Below are 21,870 nucleotides of genomic sequence, written 5' to 3' on the forward strand. Positions count from 1 at the left end.
GGACAGATCCTCTAAACAGAAATTAAACAAAGATATAAGGAACTTAAATGAGACCCTAGAACAACTGTGCTTGATAGACGCATATAGAACACTCCATCCCAAAGACAAAGAATATACATTCTTCTCATCGCCCCATGGAACATTCTCCAAAACTGATCATATCCTAGGACACAAAACAAACCTCAACAGAATCAAAAGAACTAAAATTTTACCTTGTATCTTCTCAGACCACAAGGCATTAAAGGTGGAACTCAACTCCAACAAAAACGTTCAACCCCACACAAAGGCATGAAAATTAAACAACCTTCTGTTGAATGACAGTTGGGTGCAGGAAGAAATGAAACAGGAAATTATTAACTTCCTTGAGCATAACACAATGAAGACACAAGCTACCAAAACCTGCAGGATACAGCAAAAACAGTCCTCAGAGGAAAATTTATCACTTTAGATGCCTGCATCTAAAAAACAGAAAGAGAGCCCATCAACAAACTCACAAGCCATCTTATGGAATTGGAAAAAGAAGAACAATCTAAGTCTAAACCCAGCATAAGAAAAGACATATCCAAAATTAAATCAGACATTAATGAAACTGAAAACAGAAGAATCATTCAGAAAATTAATGAAACAAGGAGTTGGCTTACTGAAAAAATAAACAAAATAGATAAATCTTTGGTCAGACTAACTAGCAATAGAAAAGTAAAATCTCAAATAACTGATGCCACACAGATGTAAGAGATTAATCCCTGAATACTACCAGAAATTCTATGCCCAGAAATTTGACAATGTAAAGGAAACAGATAAATATTTGGAATCACACCCTCTCCCTATACTTAGCCAGGAAGAAATAGGTCTACTGAACAGAATACTTTCAAGTACTGAGATCAAAGAAACAATAAAAAAATCTCCCAACAAAAAAAGTGCCTTGGTCCAGATGGCTTCACACCAGAACTCTATATTCCCATACTGCAGAAATTATTCCAAAAAACTGAGGAGGAAGGAATCTTCCCCAACAACATATTCTACAAAGCAAACATCACCCTGATACCAAAACCAGGAAAAGACCCAACGAAAAAGGAGATCTGCAGACCAATTTCACTAATGCAAAAATTCTCAACAAAATCCTAGCCAATAGATTATAGCTTATCATCAAAAAGTAGGTTTCATCCCAGGGATGCAAGGCTGGTTTAACATACATAAGTCCATAAATGTTATTCACTGTATCAACAGAAGCAAAAACAAAGACTATATGATTCTCTCAATAGATACAGAAAAAGCATTCGCTAAAATCCAGCATCCTTTTATTTTTTTTATTTGTTTGTTTTTATTTTTGTTTTCTTTTGTTTTGTTTTCATTGAGGCATTTCATTTGTTCAATATGTATTGCATCCCTAGAAAAAGAATCGCAGGATTTTCCCTCCTGTGTGTTTTCTTCTTGCTTCTTCATGGTCCGTGATGCCAGCTGAAGTAGTCAGTACAGTGAAACCAAACCTGCAGGATGGGAGCAGACAATTCTGCCATCTTTCTAGAGTTGCACAGCAAACCTGGGGCTGATCGCTCCACACTCGTTTAACCTGTCTGTGAGGTTCTCAACGATTTTCCCAGCTCTGCGATCATTGAGGATTTCAAATTTACCAATGTAACCATGCTTCATCATCACAGTGGACAATGGGGTGGCGCCTGTGGCTCACTCCTCCGGTGGCTCGTCTCCGACCTACAGGCTTCCTCATCGTCCAAGCCTTTTTAGATAGACAAAACCTCGTCGCTTTAACCCATCAAAGAATCCCTTTTTTTTTTTTTTTTGTAGTGTTGCGTGACCCGAGACGCAAACGAGTAGCAGCTTTGCTGTAGGTGTGAACTCGCTCCTGTAATTATTAAGTCAAGAAACAGACTATACACCGTGGGATGGCATATAGCCAAATCCAGCATCCTTTTCTAATTAAAACACTGAAGCATATAGGCATAGGTGGCACCTTTCTTACACTGAGTTTAAAAGTTATGGAGTATAATTGAAAGCTTTTCCACTTAGAACTAGAACCAGACAAGGTTGTCCTCTATTGCCACTACTACTCAACGTAGTGCTGGAAGTTCTAGCCAATACAATTAGGCAACAGAAGGAAATAAATGGCATCCAAATGGGAGCAGAGGAGGTCAAACTCTCCCTCTTTGCTGACGATATGATCTTATACTTAGAGAACTCCAAAGACTCAACCACAAGACTCCTGGAAGTCATCAAAAAATACACTAATGTCTTAGGATATAAAATCAATGTCCATAAATCAGTAGCCTTTGCATATGCCAATAATAGGCAAGATGAAAGGCTAATTATGGACACAACTTCCTTCCCCACAGCTTCAAAGAAAATGAAACACCTAGGAATATACCTAACAAAAGAGGTGAAGGACCTTTATAAAGAAAATTATGAAACCCTAAGAAAGGAAATAGCAGCGGATATATATATATATTTTTTTTATAGCAGTGGATATTAACAAATGGAAGAACATACCATGCTCACGGCTGGGAAGAATCAACATTGTTAAAATGTCTATACTTCCCAAAGCAATCTACCTATTCAATGCCATCCCTATTAAAACACCAACATCGTACTTTCAAGACTTGGAAAAAATGATTCTGCGTTTTGTATGGAACCAGAAAAAAAACTGTATAGCAAAGGCAGTTCTTAGTAATAAAAAAAGTCGGGGGCATCAAAACAGTATGGTACTGGCACAAAAATAGAGACAGAGACATTTGGAATTGAATAGAAAACCAAGAAATGAAACTAACATCTTATAGCCACCTAATTTTTGATAAACCAAACCAACCAACATACACTGGGGAAAAGAATCCCTATTCAATAATCGGTGCTGGAAGAACTGGATATCCATATGGAAAAGACTGAAACTAGACCTGCACCTTTTTCCACTCACAAAAATTGATTCAAGATGGATAAAAGACCTAAATTTAAGTCATGAAATGATAAAAATCCTCAAAGAAAGCATAGGAAAATCACTGGAAGATATTGGCCTGGGGAAAAGACTTCATGAAGAAGACTTCTGTGGCAACTGCAACACCAACAAAAATAAACAAATGGACTTAATTAAACTAAAAAGCTTCTGTACAGTTAAGGAGACAACAATCAAAGCAAATAGACAAGCTACACAATGAGAAAGGATATTTGCATATTTTGAATCAGACAAAAGCTTGATAACTAAGATCATTAGAGAACTCAAATTAATCCACATGAAAAAAGCCAATAATCCCATACATCAATGGGCAAGAGAGATGAATTAGAACCTTCTTGAAAGAAGACAGAAGAATGGCTAACAAACATATGAAAAAATGCTCATCGTCCCTAATAATTAGAGAAATGTAAATCAAAACCACCCTGAGATGTCATCTAACCCCAGCAAGAATGGCCTACATCACAAAATCTCAAAATTGCAGATGCTGGCATGGAGAAAGGAACACTTTTCCACTGCTTGTGGGACTGCAAAACTAATACAATTTTTTTTTTTTGGAAGGACATATGGAGAACCCTCAGAGAACTCAAGCTAGACCTCCCATTTGATCCTGCAATCCCATTACTAGGCATCTACCCAGAAGGAAAAAAATGCTTTTACCATAAAGACACTTGCATTAGACTGTTTACAGCAGATCAATTTATAATCACCAAGATGTGGAAACAGCCTAAATGCCCACCAACCCAGGCATGGATTAACAAGCTGTGGTATATGTGTACCATGGAATACTATTCAGCCATTAAAAAAGATGGAGACCCTACATCCTTTGTATTAACCTGGATGGAAGCAGAACACATTATTCTTAGTAAAGCATCATAAGAATGAAGAAGCATGAATCCTATGTACTCAATTTTGTTCCGAAGAGAATTAATGACCTAGTACACAGTGGGGGGTGGGGGAAGGGAAAAACAGAGTCAAAGAGAAGGGGGTGGGGTGGGAGAAAGGAAGAGCAGAAAGAGGGAATGAGGGAGGGGGATGGGGTCTCGGTGTGTGACACACCTTTGGGGGGCAGGACACAGTTATAAGAGGGACTTTACCTAACAAATGCAATCAATGTAACCTGGTTTCTTCTACCTTTAATGAATCCCCAACAATAAAAAAAGGTTAAAAAAAATAAAACAAAAGTTATTGTACTGAGTGGGGAATAGATAATAGGGAGATCAGAGTATAAGTAGGAAGACCAATCAGAAGACAAAAGTAGAGTAGTCTGAAATGGATCTGTAACACTGAAAAATAGAGAGGAATGTGGAGATTAAGGATTTATGCTGGAGGTAAGCCCCAACAAAATGCACTGATAAATTATATGTGGGGTTGAGGGAGACAGGCAGGGTAAGCGTTTAAGTCTGACTTGTAGGTGTTTTATTTGAGCAAATGAATGAGTAGCAGTAACTTTTACCAATATGGAAAAGACTAGAAGAAGAAAAGACTTTGGAGGGAAGAAATGAAAAGTTCTATTTAATATATACTATATCTGAATGCATGTTAGATATCAAAGGGAATATATCCAGTAGGCAAGCATTTCTACAAATTCGGAGCTCACAAAGAGAGGCCAAGGCTGAAGGGGCTGGAGACAAACAGTTTGGGAATTAGTTTGTAGATGGTATCAGGATATGTATCTGCAGATGAGACTTAAAGCCTTAGAAAGGGATAAAATCACCAGGGGAAAGATTACAGATTAGTGCTTCTCACTGATGATGATAATGTTCCCTAGAAAACAGTTGAGGAATTAGTAGGAGCAGTTAGTAGGCAAAAGTCAAAGACATCCTACAACATGCACCAAGTCCTTCCTAACTAAGACTTCTGCAATCTCCCAGGTTCCTAATGTTCTGAGACATTCACATAGGTGGTTGATCCATCAAGATTTGAGCTACCTGGCAAACACAGTCATTACTTTTTATGTATTTCACATTTTTGGTCTTGGTATAAGATTTTGTCTGGAAATGACTTACAAGTAAAAATGTTTGAAAATCAATACAATGTTATTTTAAGGTCCCTCCCATTCTAATAGTCTATAATTCAACCAATCTTTCCCTGATTATATAAAATGAGTGCAACACAATTTAACCTAGCCTTTCTCTGTTATGCACAACATAAACATTTTTGCTGGGTTATTCTGCCTTTGGAAGACAAAAAACAGCAGGGCCAAGAAAGGGGAAACCAAGAACTACTAAAAAATTTGAAATGTGTGTAGCCCAGTGAATTTCATATTACAGGGATCTAAAATCCTCCCTGTTTCTTTGAGGATTTCCAAGAAAATGTTAAACCAATATTTTGAGTTCCCCTCCAGTTATCAGTTCTCACAGCAGAACAAATATAGTTGAGTAGTTTCAGTCTCAAGGGAATTAAGTAGAAAAACCCACACAAGTCTGATTTTGTCTCCATGTAAAATATGCAGCACAGAGAAAGTAAATAGCACTTAGTTGAACAGTGGAGAGAAATATAATCAAGGATGGAAAATTTATTTGACCTTCATCACAAATTCCCACATCCTATTTTACCTTCTTTGACTCCTTTCCACTTTGTCCACTCCTTCCCCCGTTCACTTTTTTCCATTCTATTTACTCATAATCCCAGAGATGAAAAATTGGGACGAGGACAAACAAACATAAAAATTCATAGCAAAGAAACCTAAAATGTTTAAAATCTAAATAGCATCCTATTGCCCTATTTAATCTCCAATTTCCCAATAATGATCACAAAGGGAAAGGAGAGTACTCACCATCTGTAACGCTAATCAGTGAATATCTTTTCTTTTTTTTATACCAGTTGAGGGCTCACAGACTATACCATACATGATAGAAATAATAAAGAATCAAAGAACCTCTGAGTTAGACAGAACCTTAATTCAACTTCCCTTTTGTATAGGAAGATCCTAAAGCTTAAAAATGTTAATTGCTAAATGTTAAGACAAATGTCATACACAACTGGTTTTTGGCAAGATCAGTTGCAGAATCTAGGTTCTCAGCTTCTCACGTAATCATCTTTCCAATAGGCTATTCCCCTATTTTTTATCCTGTAGAGATGAAATAAAGCTAGGAGTCAGACTTTTTTTTTGTTTTTTAGAGACAGAGTCTCTTTATTGCCCTCAGTCACAGCTCACAGCAACCTCCAACTCCTGGCCTTAGGCAATTCTCTTGCCTCAGCCTCCCGAGTAGCTGGGACTAAGATGCCAGCCACAATGCCCAGCTATTTTTTGTTGCAGTTTGGTCGGGGCTGGGTTTGAACCCCCCATCCTAGGTGTATGGGGCTGGCGCCTTACCCATTGAGCCACAGGCACCGCCCAAGAGTCAGAATTAAAAAAAAAAGAAAATATATATATTAGTCTTTACAAAGTATGAAATTCTGATCATATTAAACAAAAATAGGAACTAAATCTGTCATGCAGCCTCCAAAGATTTGTGGTTTGGTAGTTGTATGTTCCCTATCAAATTGTCTCAAATGAGCCTGCTATAATTGCTATAGGAATTATGCTGGCATGCCATTAGCCTGCTGCTCATATCTAAAAACTAAAGCCAAGGGAAATGTTCTCAGTAAGCTGCATTCTACTTTCCCGGTTATATTAATTTCAGGATATCCCTGTTATTAACTAACAAGCCAGATATGGAGGTAGGCCTTTAACAGATCTAATAATTTTTAATTAATCCAGTTTATGTTTCCATGCTTTCTAAATTGCTCCATATGTGTATCTCTGTGTACACTAAACTCCTAGTATAAAAATAACCTTTCCTAAAATAAGGAGCCATTTACATTCCAGAACACCCACTAACTAGAACACCCACTCTCAGCCCCAAGAAAGGTTTCATTTTAGCAACTATTTGATCAGCAAGAAAAGAAGTTATTAACTCAGACTGTTTGTAAACAGTCTGCTTTCCCGCTGAGTAGTCTGAGAAAGAGAAAGAACAAGGAAAGAACCAAGAAAAAGGGCCTGAAGTCTCTAGTTGCAGAGGGTGAGGATGGGGCAAAACAAAAATGAATAAAAAATGCTTCCTTATTATTTCTTTTTCAAGACAGAAATACAATATAAAGCTGTAAAAAGGTAAATCTGCTCCAAAATGTGGAGGGGGTTAAGGAAAATCTATCAAACATCTCCTTCATTATCACTAATTTCAGCTTATTCATTATCAGACTGGGGCTATAAAGATGGACAAGATACATACATTAAATATCCTCTCATCCTACTTTCCAACACCTTCCTCAAGAAGGGAAACCTACTTTCCAGAGTTAAGTTTCCAAACCACTTATGTACCCCAAAGGACTTGACTGGCACTAAATGTATCAGGTACTCAAAACATACTTAAAAAAAAACAAAACTACACTGAGCAAACTTCTTTCTATGTGAGCTAGCCCCTTATTTTCCCCACTTGCTACAAATACAAAAATTTAATCCCAATAAACAAAAAGGACATATTTTGAGCTGGGCATGGTGGTTCATGCCTCTAATCCTAGTACTTTGGGAGTCTGAGGCGGATGGATTGCTTGAGCTCAGGAGTTCAAGACCAGCCTCAGCAAGACTGAGACCCTGTCTCTACTAAAAACAGAAAAATTAGGCAGGTGTTGTGGCGAGTGCTTGTAAACTCAGCTGTCAACTCAGCTTGTAAACTCTTGCCTCAGCCTGAGGATTGCTTGAGCCCCAATCAACTTGCTGTGAGCTATAATGCCAGGAACTCTCCCCAGGGCAACAAAGTTAGAGGGTCTCAAAAAAAAAAAAAAAAAAAGCCGCCAAAGCATTTTCTTTCAGTTGCTGCATGGGGAGAAGCAACTGAAAAGAGAAGGTCTCTTTCAGTAGAAAAGAAGGGCTTGGTCATCCTTCACTGCTAGCTGTGGTGCTTAAGAATAAACCATTGTAAGAAACATTGATAAAAATTTCACCATTTTGATGCTATCCAAAATTATCCAAAAGAGACTAAGTATCACTTTTTTGAGATCAAAGTATCTTCTGACGTCAACATGTCATGGAAAGCTTCCTTCGAGGGTAGCATCCATAAATACCTAATTCCAACAAAAATCCATTCCTAAATAATTCAATGGCATTGACCCTAAAAAATATAAGCCTGAAAAGTTTTCCAGTGTTTGTAAAGTTGGCATTTTCTTTTCATTATGACTAAATGAATTTGAATTGAATTCCAACACCCAGACTAGCAACATGAATGTTCATATTAAAAAAAAAAGGAAACTCTACTTTTCTAAAAAAATACTCTCCATATTAAAAGTTCAAAGTTCTCTAGCAGAGGTGAACTAGCCAACATAACCACTTCTGGAAAAATACAGCCCAAAAATAAACGTCACAAAACAAAAAAAAGTACTCTGGTACCAAATGACTTTCTAAGTATGACCAGAATCCAATCTCTTGAGCCCAGGAGTTGGAGGTTGCTGTGAGCTGTGATGCCACAGCACTCTACCCAGGGTGACAGCTTGAGGCTGTCTCAAAAAAGAAAAAGAAAAAATTACAGAACACTTTTTCAAAATGGCTACATAATTTTATGATCCCACCAGCAATCTATGAGGGGTCCAGTTTGACTGCAACTTATTTACACTTGTTATTTTTTATTTCTTTGATTATAGTCATCCTAATGAATGTAAGTAGTATCTTGTTGAGGTTTTGATTTGCATTCCTCTAATGACTGTCAAACAACAAAACTACAACAAATTTAGTTTAAATATCTTAATTGGCTTTATTTGCAATTCTAGAATGGGGAAACACTTCATTCTGTAAAATAAAATGGGCATTCTAGTGAGTTGACCTGAGGACATTGGTTTTAGAAACAGAAAATGATTGAAGGAAACAGAAAAAAAAAAAGTAATTATTTTAAAGTTACTTTGCTTGTAAGGTGAGAATAGGGAAACAGAAGAGCAGAAAAACACAGTAACTGATTAACATTAGGTTATTTCGGATTGCATTTTGTTGTAAGAATTAAAGGCAGAGGGAACTTTATTCATAATCACACTGATTGAAACAAGCTGTATACAATTGTATACAATTGTATACAAAACTGTATACAATTATGCATCACTAAATAATGGGGACATATTCTGACAAATGTAACACTTGGCAATATCATCATTGCATAAACATCGGAGTACACTTACACAAATCTAGATGGTACACCCTACTAAAAACCAAGGCTATATGGTATAGCCTACTGTCCTAGGCTACAAACTTGCACAGCATGTGACTGTACTGAACATTACAGGCAAATGAAACACAATGGTAAGTAAGTATACATCTAAGCACAGAAAAGGTACTATAAACATAGGGTATAATAATCCTATGGGACTTATAATAGCTTGGATTATAATAACGTGTGGTCTATTGTTGACTGAAAGGACATTATGTGGCTTGTGAGTGTACTTGCCAAATTTTATAGTATATGAACCATGTCCCAATAAAATTGTTTTTAAAAACCCTGCTCTACCTCCTCATTTCTAAAGCTATCCAACCTTATTTTCCATGATTTTTTTGCCATCTTCAATAAAATTTATAAGAGCCAACCACTTTGGACTGAGATTCTGCATTAGGCTCAACAGACCAAACCAAAATGGAGTTATTCATGCTGAAGTTAGTTCCATGCCACTATGATCTTTTTTTTTTTTTTCCATGCCACTAAGATCTTTAACCTTCCAAGAAATCAGGAGGGAGAGAACAGCCAATTCTTGAACAGATCAGTTTTAGCCAACATGATAAGGAAGTCCCCTTTGCTTTAACCTTCCCAAGAGAAGTAACTCTGAAAGCACAGATCCATTATTTATTTTCTGATGTTGCTTCCCGTAGCTCTTTTCTTTCTATAAAACCAATCTCCTCTATAATATATAATGAGGTGTTGCTTGATTCTAAAATAGCAAATAAAAGTCAGTTAAGATCTTTATACTAAATCTGTGATAATTTTGTCTTATGGCAGCCCCAACATATAATCCTTGCCTTAATATCTTTGATCTTCTCCGAAAAAAACTAGTTGTCCACAATCATAAAGACAAACATAATTTTAGGAACTCAGCTAAGACAAAGAGGAAAAGATATAGAATAAAGTAACATCAAGAGTGAATGAAAAGCATGTTCCTTCCTTTGTCAACTCCTGCCAACTCACCAGCTTTACAGGCTAGAACCTCTCAACTACATCTTTAGGTTCCTCATAACATTTAGCACAACATCACGAACACAGAGGTATCAAATGTCTGTTAAATCTGTGGCCCCCAAGCCCTGGGCTGTGGATCAGTAGCAGTTGGTCAGTCGTGGCCTGTTAGGAACCAGGTTGCACAGAAAGAGGTCAGCAGTGGGCAAGCAAGCAAAGCTTCATCTGTTATTGTCTCCCATCAACCCAAGATGGGCCCATCAAGTTGCAGGAAAACGAACTCAGGGCTCTCACTAATTCCACATTATGGTGAGTTGTATAATCATTTGATTATATATTACAATTTAATAATAATAGAAATAAAGTGCACAATAAATGCAATGCACATGAAATCATCCAAACATTCCCCCATATCCCTGGTCCTCGAAAAAACTGTCTTCAATAAAACCAGTCCCTAGGGCCAAAAAGGTTGGGGACAACTGGTTTAGAGGCCAGAATATATACATTGTAATCACTCAAAGCCCTTTATGGGATTTCCCTAGTGACAATGCCAGTTATTTCTAAATGCATCTTTTATTATTTAAGTTTGTTTGTTTTTTACTTGTTTAATTTACATCTCTTTAATAACTCTTATTTTATTTGTAAAAATCCCTTTAACTTATACCTTTCCTTCTCAGTCATTTTTTTTTAATATTCAGTGTTTGATATTAAGGAATTGAGAAATATATTTCAATGGGCAATTCTTCACCTCAATATTCAGAAGAATATTAAGGTATAAAATATTGTTATTTTGTCATTTTAGCCTATTTTGAACTCATATATGCAAATGCCAACTTTAAACATTCAACAAGGCATTTTCATTCTGCTTTCTGCAGAAGGTTAATCATCACCAAGATTTCCACCAGTCATGTATGAAGAAAGATAGCATTTGCTTATTATTCTGAATGATTTCCAACATATCAGGACAACGTTTTCCAAAAAATACTTTGGTAATAAAAAGAAGAATCATCATTATTAAGAGTCAGAAAGTACTAAACCAGAGAAGGCGGTTACATATAGGTCTTACCATAGGAAAAAATCAACCAAATGTATAAACAAGAACCTTGACTTCTTAAGGATAAAGATATTAGTAAACAAAAGAAACATAAAAGCACCACTTAGTAACATACTCTGTTCCTTATTACACAATTGACCAATGATTTTTTATTTTTTTTTATTTTTTATTTTTATTTATTTATTTTTTTGTGGTTTTTGGCCAGGTCTGAGTTTGAACCCGCCACCTCTGGCATATGGGACCGGCGCCCTACTCCTTGAGCCACAGGCGCCGCCCTGACCAATGATTTTTAAACAGCTGTCAAACTGGTAAATGAAAGGCTTTGACTGACTAAAGTAAAAAAACAAAACAAAACAAAAAACAAACAAACGTGGTAACTTTTTTTTGAGAAAGTGTCTTACTCTGTTGCCCTGGTGTCAATACAGCTCATAGCAACCTCAAACTCTTGGGCTCAAGAGATCCTCTTGTCTCAGCCTTCCAAGTAGCCAGGACTACAGATATGGCCTACCACCATGCCCAGCTAGATTTTTCTATTTTTATTAGAAACAGGGTCTCATTCTTGCTCATGCTGATCTCAAACTCCTGAATCAAGCAATCTACTCGCAATGGCCTCCCAGAATGCTAAGATTACAATGGGTAACTTTTCTTTTTAATCATCTGATTAATAAGGGCAGACTAACAATGGCTTGCACATATTAGGAGCTATGATTACTAGACAAAGATTTAACTAAAGAAGCTTCATGGTGTACAGAGAACATAAATCATTTCTTACAAAACAATGTACTTTTTAAAAAGAAAATGATGTTCATGTGCATACTGTTGTTTTTGTTTACCTTTTAAAATATGACTTACATCCAAAAATATTAATTGGGAGTTAAATATGCATAAAAGATAGTTTAAAATCCTTATTAACTTCTTCAAATTTCTCTAGTTCACCAATTTGCAGTGATTTGAGAAAAGCAAATGGAGTACTAAATTAAAAATTCACTCTTTTCTTCATAGTGTAAATAATATGGCTGATAGGATAGGAAATCAGTGTTTGAATTTTCTATGTGTCTTTTAAGAATTATTACTGACAAAAGGGGTGGAGCAAGATGGTGGATTAGAAACAGCTCCTTACTAGCCACTCAACAGCGAGACAGGGGAACAAGAACTCCAGCCACCTTTGGCTGGGGGAACTTATCCAGAGACATCATTTCAAGGCGTAGTGAAGCAGTGGTGGACTCTAGGAGCCAGCAAGGAGGTCTGGAGCTGAGAAAAACTAGCACAAGAAGGCAAGCGTTTATGTATAGGCAGGAGCCCGCTGGCCAGCCCTCATGCAGAGAACTGGGGATAGGAACAAGCTGTCCTATAGGTTTTTGATTTTGGACCAAACTGCTTGCTGGACCTGTCTTGAAGAGCTTAAATGAGTGGCTGGACTCAAACAGCATCCAGCAGCTGGGACTGAGTGCTGGGAGGTATGGATCTCCCATTGGCCTGGCTGCTGGCAGGGGGCCGCCATTGTAGGAAGGCCACCAGAGGAACGGTTCACAGGGTCCTAGTGCACGGCCACCTCTGGCGTGCTTGCTGAGCTTGAACCACCCTTGGGGCCTTCACCCCAGGAAGGCCACTTTTGTGGCAAAGAGCAGTGTTTAACATGCCTCCTAAGGAAGCTGGCAAGAGCCTTAGGACACTAATCCTACAGGGACTGAATGCTGACAAAGCAACCAGGCCCTCATTGAGGGCAAATAAATCAGTAAGACAGGACTGAATCTCCCCTACAATTAGAAAGTGCCTTCCAGCCCTCATTGTATATATAGCTAAAGAATTCTTTGTATTCTTTGTCTCCTAACACCACTGTGCTACCTGGTATCCAGGCAATACACACACATACACATATACATACAGACTTCTTTCCTTTTTGCTCCTTGTCCCAATTTTTTTCTTAGTTTTGTTTTCTTTTTTCTTGATGTGGTTTTGGTTATGTGTGGTTTTATTTTCTTTTCTTTTAGTTTGGTTGTATTTTAATTTTTTCATTTTCACTTTCTTCAATAGCAAGGGCTCCGCCATTTTTATTATGGTTATTCAGCCCCTTTTATTCTTTCTTCTTTGTTTACTTCTTTCCTTTTTTCTCTTTTGGTAGAGACTTTTCTACTTTTTTCATCTTTCCCACATAAACTTCTCATGCAATAGCTAAGACATCCCTCTTTCTGTTGTTGTATCTTATGCAATAGTATTTTAAATTTTCTTTATTTTTATTTTATATATATTTTTTCTTTTCTCTGAGTGCTGCAAGGTCAGCACTGGTCTGGTAGGGAGTCATGCCATGGGTCTGGGTCAAGGAGATCACAAGTTCAAGGACTAGGGTGCCCTTCTAGCTTAGACATTTGGAAAGATGGCTTTGGTAAGTCCCCACTGAGACATACTGCTGATTTTTTTTTCTTTTGTATTTTGTGGAGGTGGAGTCTTGCTATTGCCCAGGCTGGTAAGGGGCTCCTAACTTCAGGGACCAGCCCAGCCTGGCCCCTAAAAGGCCTAGATTGGTGGGTGTGATAACAGTACCCTGCTGATCACCAGCATTTCCCCCATCACTTTCTACCTCTGTTTCTGTTCTCTCCTATTCAACTCTTTTTATTTCACCCCACCTTCTTTTTTCTTCTTTTCATTCTTTTCTATTTATCTTTTTCTTTTCTTTTTCTCTTTCTTGCTTTTTACCCTTCTCTTCCTTTTGCCCTTATACCAAAAGGCCACTTCAACATCTAAGTTCTGAGACAAAGTAATTTCAAGCAAAGGAGGAAGTGAGAAGAAAAAAGTAGGGGAAGAAAGTGAACAAGAGGAAAACAGACATGAGGAAGAACCAACGGAAAAATTTTGGCAATATGAAAACCAAAACAGAGTAACCAAGGGACCATGAGGCAGCCACCACGGAGGATTCTACCTACAAAGAATTAATGGAAATGACAGAAAGGGAATTTAAAATATGGATGGCAAAAGGCAATAAAGGGAATTGGCAAGAAAGTAAAAAAACAGGATGAAAAAATGGACAAAAGATATGAAGAATATAAAAAGGAGAAGGTAGAGCTTAAGGAATTGAGCTCAGGGAACTTAAAGATTCAGTAGAAAGTATCAATAACAGATTAGAACCTGGAGAAGAAAGAATTTCAGAGCTAGAAGATAAAGCTCTGGAGCCAACTTAGGTAGTTAAAGAGAAAGAAAAGAAGAGAGAGAAAGTAGAATATTCACTCAGAAAATTATGAGACTGCCTGAAGCATACAAGCGTATGAATTATACAGGGATCCCTGATAGGGAAGAAGAATGTCCAAAAGGAATGGAAATCCTTCTGGAAGATATCATAAATGAAAATTTCCCAAGTATCACTAAAGATTCTGAAACACTCTTTTTAGAGGGATATCGAACCCCAGGTCATCTCAAACAAATAGAGCATCTCCAGGACACACTATAATGAACCTGTCCAAAGTCTAAATGAAAGAGAAAATTCTGCAAGCAGCCAGAAGTAAGTGCCTGATCCAGTATAGGGGCAGATCCAGCAGGATAACAGAATTCTCAGCTGAAATGTCCTAAGCAAGAAGAAAATGGTCATCTACCTTTAACCTTATTAAACAAAACAATTTTCAGCCCAGAATTCTGTATCCTACTAAACTAAGCTTCAAAAGTGATAGAGGAATCATATTTTTTACCAATATTGAAATACTGAGAAAACTCACCAAAATAAGACCAGCTCTACAGGAAATACTTAGACGTTTTCTCCACACTGACCATTACAATGGATCCCCAGCAAAGTAAACACCTAGAAACTAAAGGACAAAGCCTAGCTTCCACAATGGCACAAAGGATAAAACTAAGCAATGGACTTTCACAAAATAAAATACATAGATCACCACCACACTTATCGATTCTCACGATAAACATTAATGACTTCAATTTCCTATTGAAGAGGCATAGGCTGGGCCAAGTGGATTAAAAAAAAAAGCACAAGCCATCTATACACTGTCTCTAGAAAATACATCTGAACTTAAAGGACAAACCTAGACTCATGGTAAAGGAACATAAAACAGTATTTCAAGCTCAGCTCCTGTAGCTCAGCAGCTAGGTGCTGGCCACATACACCAGGGCTGGTGGGTTTGAACCCTGCCCAGGCCTGTTAAATGACAATGATAACAACAACAACAAAAATAAAATAGCTGGGTGTTGTGGCAGGCACCTGTCGTCCCAGCTACTTGGGACGCTGAGGCAAGAGCAAGAGAATCGCTTAAGCCCAAGAGTTTGAGGTTGCTGTGAGCTGTGATGCCATGAAACTCCACCGAGGGCAACACAGTGAGACTCTATCTCAAAACAAACAAACAAACAAACAAACAAAACACCCCAGTATTTCTGGCAAATGGAAATCAGAAGAAAGGAGAGGGTCAGAATCTTATTTTCAGATACTAGTGGATTTAAAGCTTAAAAAAAAAAAATGGTCACTTCATTGATATTGTTTCTGGTCAAGGGAACAATACGACAAAAGGATATTTTAATTCTAAATGTTTATGAACCCAACTTAAATGCTCCCATATTAATGAAATAGACATTGATTGGTCTGACCAATATGATATCCTATAACATCATAATAGACTTTAACACCCCTTTGGAAGAACTGGACAGATCCTCTAAACAGAAACTAAACCAAGACGCAACAGACTTTATGACTCTAGAACAGGCTTAATAGCCATATACAGAATACACCAAACCAAAACTAAGGAATACATGTTCTTCTTGTCAGCCCCATGGAATATACTCCAAAAATAGATCATACCCTACCACACAAATCAAACCTAAACAAAATTAAAAGAATTAAAATTATACTTTGTATCTTTTCGGACAAAAAAGCAATTAAGGTAGAACTCAACTCCAACTAAAATTTCATTCCCACACAAAAGCACAGAAATTAAATAACCTTATGCTGTATGACAGTTGGGTCAAGGAAGAGATAAAGGAGGAAATTGTTAAACTCCTCAAACATAACACAGCTACAAGTTACCAAAACCTGTGGGATACTGCAAAACCAGTCCTTCCTCTAAGAGAGAAATTTATCGCAGTAGATGCCTATATCTGAAAAACAGAAAGAGAGGACTTCAACAACCTAATAATCATCTTAAGGAAATGAAAAAGGAAAAGCAATCTAATCCCAAATCTAGCAGAAGAAAAGAAATAACCAAAAAGAAATCAAAAATCGGAGGGAGGAGGGTGGGGCCTTAGTGTGTGTCACACTTTATGGGGGCAAGACATGATTGCAAGAGGGACTTTACCTAACAATTGCAATCAGTGTAACTGGCTTATTGTACCCTCAATGAATCCCCAACAATAAAAAAAAAAAAAAAGAAATCAAAAATAAATGAAATTGAAAACAAAAGAATCATCAGAAAATTAATGAAACAAAAAAATTGGTTCTTCAAAAAAATTAAAATTGACAAAACCTTTGGCCAGATTAACCAGAAACAGAAAAGCAAAATCTTTAATAACCTCAATCAGACATAAAGGGGAAATTATAACAGATAACACAGAGATAAAGAGGTTATCTCTGAGTACTACAAGAAACTCTAGGCACGGTACCCGTAGCACAGTGGTTACAGCGTCAGCCACATAAACCAAGGTTGGTGGGTTTGAAACTGGCCCAGGCCAGCTAAACAACAATGACAACTGCAACAAAAAAATATCCAGGCATTGTGGTGGGCACCTGTAGACTCAGCTACTTGGGAGGCTGAGGCAAGAGAATCACTTAAGCCCAAGAGTTTGAGGTTGCTGTGAGCTGCGACGCCATGGCACTCTGCCGAGGGCAACATTGTAAGACTGTCTCAAAGAAAAAAAAAAAAGAAACTCAAGCCCAGAAATTTGTCAAATTCTATCAAATTTTCAAAGAAGAGCTTGTATCTATACTCCAGAAACTATTTCAAAATATTAAGAAGGAAGGAAATCTTTCCAACATGTTCTATGAAGCAAATATCACCTGATACCAAAACCAGGAGAGGACCCAACCAAAAAAAGGAGAACTACAGACCAATATCACTAGTGAATATAGATGCAAAAATACTCAGTAAAATCTTAGTCAATAGATTAAAAAAATTATACATCATGATCAAGTAGTCTTTTCTGCAGGGATGCAAGGCTAGTTTAACACATGCAAATCCATAAATGTAATTAATCATATCAATAGAAGCAAAAACAATGACCATACGATCCACTCAACAGCTGCAAAAAAAGCATTTGATAAAATTCAGCATCCTTTTCTAACAAGCACACTTAACAATACAGGCACGGGTGGCACATTTCTTAAGCTGATTGAAGCTGTCTATGACAAACCTACAGCTAGTATCATACTGAATGGAGTAAAACTGAAAGATTTTTCCACTTAGAACATGAACCATGTTCTCTATTGCCACTACTATTAAACATAGTGCTGGAAGTTCCAGCCAATGCAATCAGACAAAAGAAGGATATAAAGGGCATCAAATGGGGGCAGAGAAGGTCAAAGCTTCACTTTGGTCAAAGCCAAGGATATGATCTTAAACTTAGAGAACCCCAAAGACTCAACTACAAGTCTCCTGAAAGTGGATCAACAAATACAGTAATGTCTCAATGTCCACAAATCAATAGCTTTTGTATATGCCAAGTGGAGAAGTTAATCAAAGATACAATTCCCTTCACCTAACAAATGAGGTGAAGGACCTCTACAGAGAGAATTATGAAACCCTAATAAAAGAAATGGCAGAAAACATTAACAAATGGAAGAACATACCATGCTCGTGGCTGGGAAGAATTAACATTATTAAAATGTACTACCAAAAACAATCTACAAATTCTATGTAATCCCCATTAAAATATCAACATTATACTTTAAAGAACTAGAAAAAAACCTCATATAGCCACGGCAATTTTTATTAATAAAAGCAAAAGGGGGTGCCCATCGCTCAGTGGTTAGAGCGCAAGCCCCATGTAGCAGGGGTAGCAAGTTCGAACCCAGCTTGGGCCTACCAAACAAAAATAAAAGAACAACAATAACAAAAAATTAAATAATAAAAACAATGGGGAAAAGAATCCCTATTTAATAAATGGTGTTGGGAGAACTGGATAATCACATGTAAAAGACTGAAACTGGACCTGCATCTTTTACCACTTACAAAAATTGACTCAAGATGGATAAAAGATTTAAATTTAAGAACGAAACGATAAAAATCCTAGAACAAAGTGTGGGAAAAACTCTTTTGAACATGTTGGCCTGGGGGAAGATATTTTTGAAGAAGACTTCAGTGGTTAACTGTAACAACAAAAATAAACAAATGGGACTTAATCAAACTGAAAAGCTCTGTGCAGGTAAGGACATAACAATTAAAGCAAACAGATTACCTTCAGAATGGGAAAAATATTTACATGTTACAAATCTGACAAAGGTTTGATAACTAGGATCTATCAAGAACTCAAATTAATTAATAAAAAAGTGCAAACAATCCAATCTATCACTGGGCAAGAGACATTGCCGCGGACCACCTCGCTGCGGCTTGGTGCCGAGGGTGCGGCAAGACATGAACAGAACCATCTCTGAGGAAGATAAACAAATGGCTAACAAACATGAAAAAATGCTCATTGCCCCCAATCATTAGAGAAATGCAAATCAAAACCACCCTAAGATATCACCTAACCCCAGTAAGATCAGCCCACATCACAAAGTCCCAAAGCTGCAAGTGCTGGCCAGGATATGGAGAGATAGGAATACTTTTACACTGTTGGTGGGACTGCAAACTCATACAGCTTCGTTGAAAGGGAGTATGGAGAATCCTCAATGAACTGAAATTAGACCTTCTATTTGACCCTGCAATCCCACTACTAGGCAACTACCCAGAAGAAAAAAAATCATTTAATCATAAAAGCATTAGATTATTGCACTAGATTATTTGTTGCAGCTCAATTTACAATCACCAAGCTGTGGAAACAACCTAAATGACCATCAACTCAGAAATGGATTAACAAACTGTGGTAGATGTATACCATGGAATACTATTCAGCCATAAAAAAGAAGGTAACTCTCCTGGGCACCTGTAGCACAATGGTTACAGTGCCAGCCACATACATCAAGGCTGGCAGGTTCAAACTCAGCCCGCGCCTGCCAAACAACAATGACAACTACAACAAAAAAATGGCTGGGCATTGTGGCGGGCACCTGTGGTCCCAACTACTTGGGAGGCTGAGGCAAGAGAATTGCTTAAGCCCAAGAGTTGGAGGTTGCTTGAGCTGTGATGCCACAGCACTCTACTGAGGGGGACCTAGTGAGACTCTGTCTAAAAAAAAAAAAGAAAAGAAAAAGAAGGTAACTTTACAGTTTTTGTATTAACCTGGATGGACTTGAAACACGTTCTTTTTAATAAAGAATCACAAAAATGGAAAAACAAGTATTCAATGTACTCAATACTAATATGAAACCAGCAGATGATCTAATTCATGCCTACATAGGAGAAAAACTCAATTCAATTCAAGTTGAGGAGAGGAGTAATAAAGAATGGGAGAAGAGGAGGGAGGGCGGATTGGTGTGCTTCTGCGTAATGGTGTATGTAGGGGTGTATGGCACACCTTTTGGGTGTGGGACGTGACTACAGGATGGACTATTCCTAACAAATTCAGATCTTGTGACCTGGCTGTTTGTTCCCTCACATTAACCTGAAATTAAATAAAAAAAAAAAAAATCATTAGTGACAATTTCAGGTACTTCCCATGGTCTTCTGTGTATACCATTTTTATTAAATTTAAAGCCAACCCTCAGATGAAAAATATGAAACAGTAATATATCCTTCAACATGAGAAGCACAACTTACTTCAACTTGAAAAAGTTCTCCAGCCCCTTCACAGTCATTAGATGTGATTATTGGGGTATGAATATGCACAAAGCCACTGTCCTGAAAGAAAAAAGAGAAGCTCCTTTCAGTATATTTACATATGAAGCAATTCCAAGAACACACACCTTTTTATATCATTAAAATGGCATACTGAAAGAACACCATGTCAAAACCATCCCATATTCCCCAAATACAAAACTACTCAAAGAGCAACAGAGTATTTTACTATGCACAGCAACACGATGAATTTTCAGTTAGGGAAAGACTTAAGACATTAATTAGTCCAAACTTCTCATTTCAAAGATAAGGAAACTGAGACCCAGAGAGATTCACTGACTTTCCAAAAGTCACACATCTAGTCAGTGGCTGAACCAGGACTGAACCCAAGGTCTTCATTCTCTCTAGTTAGTGCTATTTCCTCTTCCCATTTTTCTAACACGGGGTGGTGATTTAACAAACAGATCCACATATTCTCTCACTTAAGCATAATGCATAATGATGGTGCCCATATTGCTAGGAAAATACAAAGTGATCAATATGAATTTATTGTGAAATTTATTGTTCAGTTGTACTGAACCACCAAAAAGGAAAAAACTTAAGGTCAACAAACAGGGACTAAATGGCAAAAAAGATATAAATGGTTTTTAGAAGTCTCTATCATTAAACTGATGGCACAACGCACTCCACAGGGCATAGGCAGTAGACTCCTGTAGCTCGAGCCAATATTCTGAGCAGTGGGAAATCTGTCCATTACTGAGGTGCCCAATTGTAGCCCTTTCGATTAAAAGTCTGAGACTACTTCCATTAGTGAACCACAAAAAGTGTTGCTAGTAGGACTGAAATAACCCAATGACTTCAAGGTTATGCTTCTTTCATTCTGACTATAGATGTAAGCTAAAGGTTACATGCAGTGTAGATGTGCAGGAGGGGAAGAGAGATGCCAGAAGTAAACTTACAATAGAAAAACAGGATATTTAATGCAAAATTTTGGCCTTGAAGTCAATAAAGTAAATTGTACATACACATCTCTGCCAAGTTTGGTGGAATGTAAAATGTCTCCGTGTATTAACAGGGGTCTCCCAAATATGACCCTTCCTAAATTTAAGTATTCTGTCTACAATAGAACGTGTTCAGTCAACAGCTTGCCTTATGACAGCCTGCCTTATGATGTGGATTGATTACATATTCAATCTATAATTTACGAGTCTCAGAAAGTATTCATACATACTTAATCTGAGAACAATATGCCTAAAGGTGCCGACAGTTGTAAACGGTAGAGCCCACAGAGAGGTTCATGCCAGGTATATTGAAAGGGGAGGGTGACCCTCCTGCTTGGGCAGCACAAAGATGGTGTCTGCGTGGGGGGGTGGCAGTGAGAGACTCCTTTTACATGGGGTTGTGGGGGTGGGCAGATTCCACAGGTTGCCTGTCAGGTTAGGATCCTTTGGCCACAACTCCTCAAGGGGTGGGGCTAGTCAAATCCTTTGTCTTTGTCTCAGGAGAAGAGGAGGAGGAGAGGGGAGAAGGGTTTGGGTGTGGCTGCCTTAGGCCCCCCAACAGGTGCTGCACAGAGCACATTACAGAGAACCAATGAAATGTGATCAATAACATTACTGCATAAAATTTTCATCTCCTAGGAACCAAGAATTATGGACATGAATCATTTATTCCACATGAATGCAGGCAAATATGAGCACGAGTGCAGTAAACAAAGAAAGGAAGTGAAAAATCCAAAGGAAATGAGGGTAGGCAAGGGGAGGGAGGTGGAGAGGGAGGAGAAAATGTAACGGCTGAACATATTTGCCAAAGTTAGAACTGGTCAAATGCCACAGCACTGTAAATCTTATGAAAATAAGTGTATGAGATTTTTTG

General features: G+C 37.7%; 1 protein-coding gene across 2 annotated transcripts in view; it reads right to left on the reverse strand.

Moving 5' to 3' along the window:
* The window catches only part of NARS2 (asparaginyl-tRNA synthetase 2, mitochondrial), a 188,739-nt gene that overhangs the window by 150,549 nt on the left and 16,320 nt on the right, over positions 1-21,870 (reverse strand). For both annotated transcript variants that reach the window (XM_053560069.1, XM_053560068.1), the window contains exon 5: positions 19,978-20,058. In XM_053560069.1, the coding sequence (XP_053416044.1) occupies positions 19,978-20,058 (81 nt within the window). The remainder of the gene's footprint in view (positions 1-19,977; positions 20,059-21,870) is intronic.

The sequence above is a fragment of the Nycticebus coucang genome, chromosome 14, assembly GCF_027406575.1.
Source record: "Nycticebus coucang isolate mNycCou1 chromosome 14, mNycCou1.pri, whole genome shotgun sequence".
Classification (NCBI taxonomy): domain Eukaryota; kingdom Metazoa; phylum Chordata; class Mammalia; order Primates; family Lorisidae; genus Nycticebus; species Nycticebus coucang.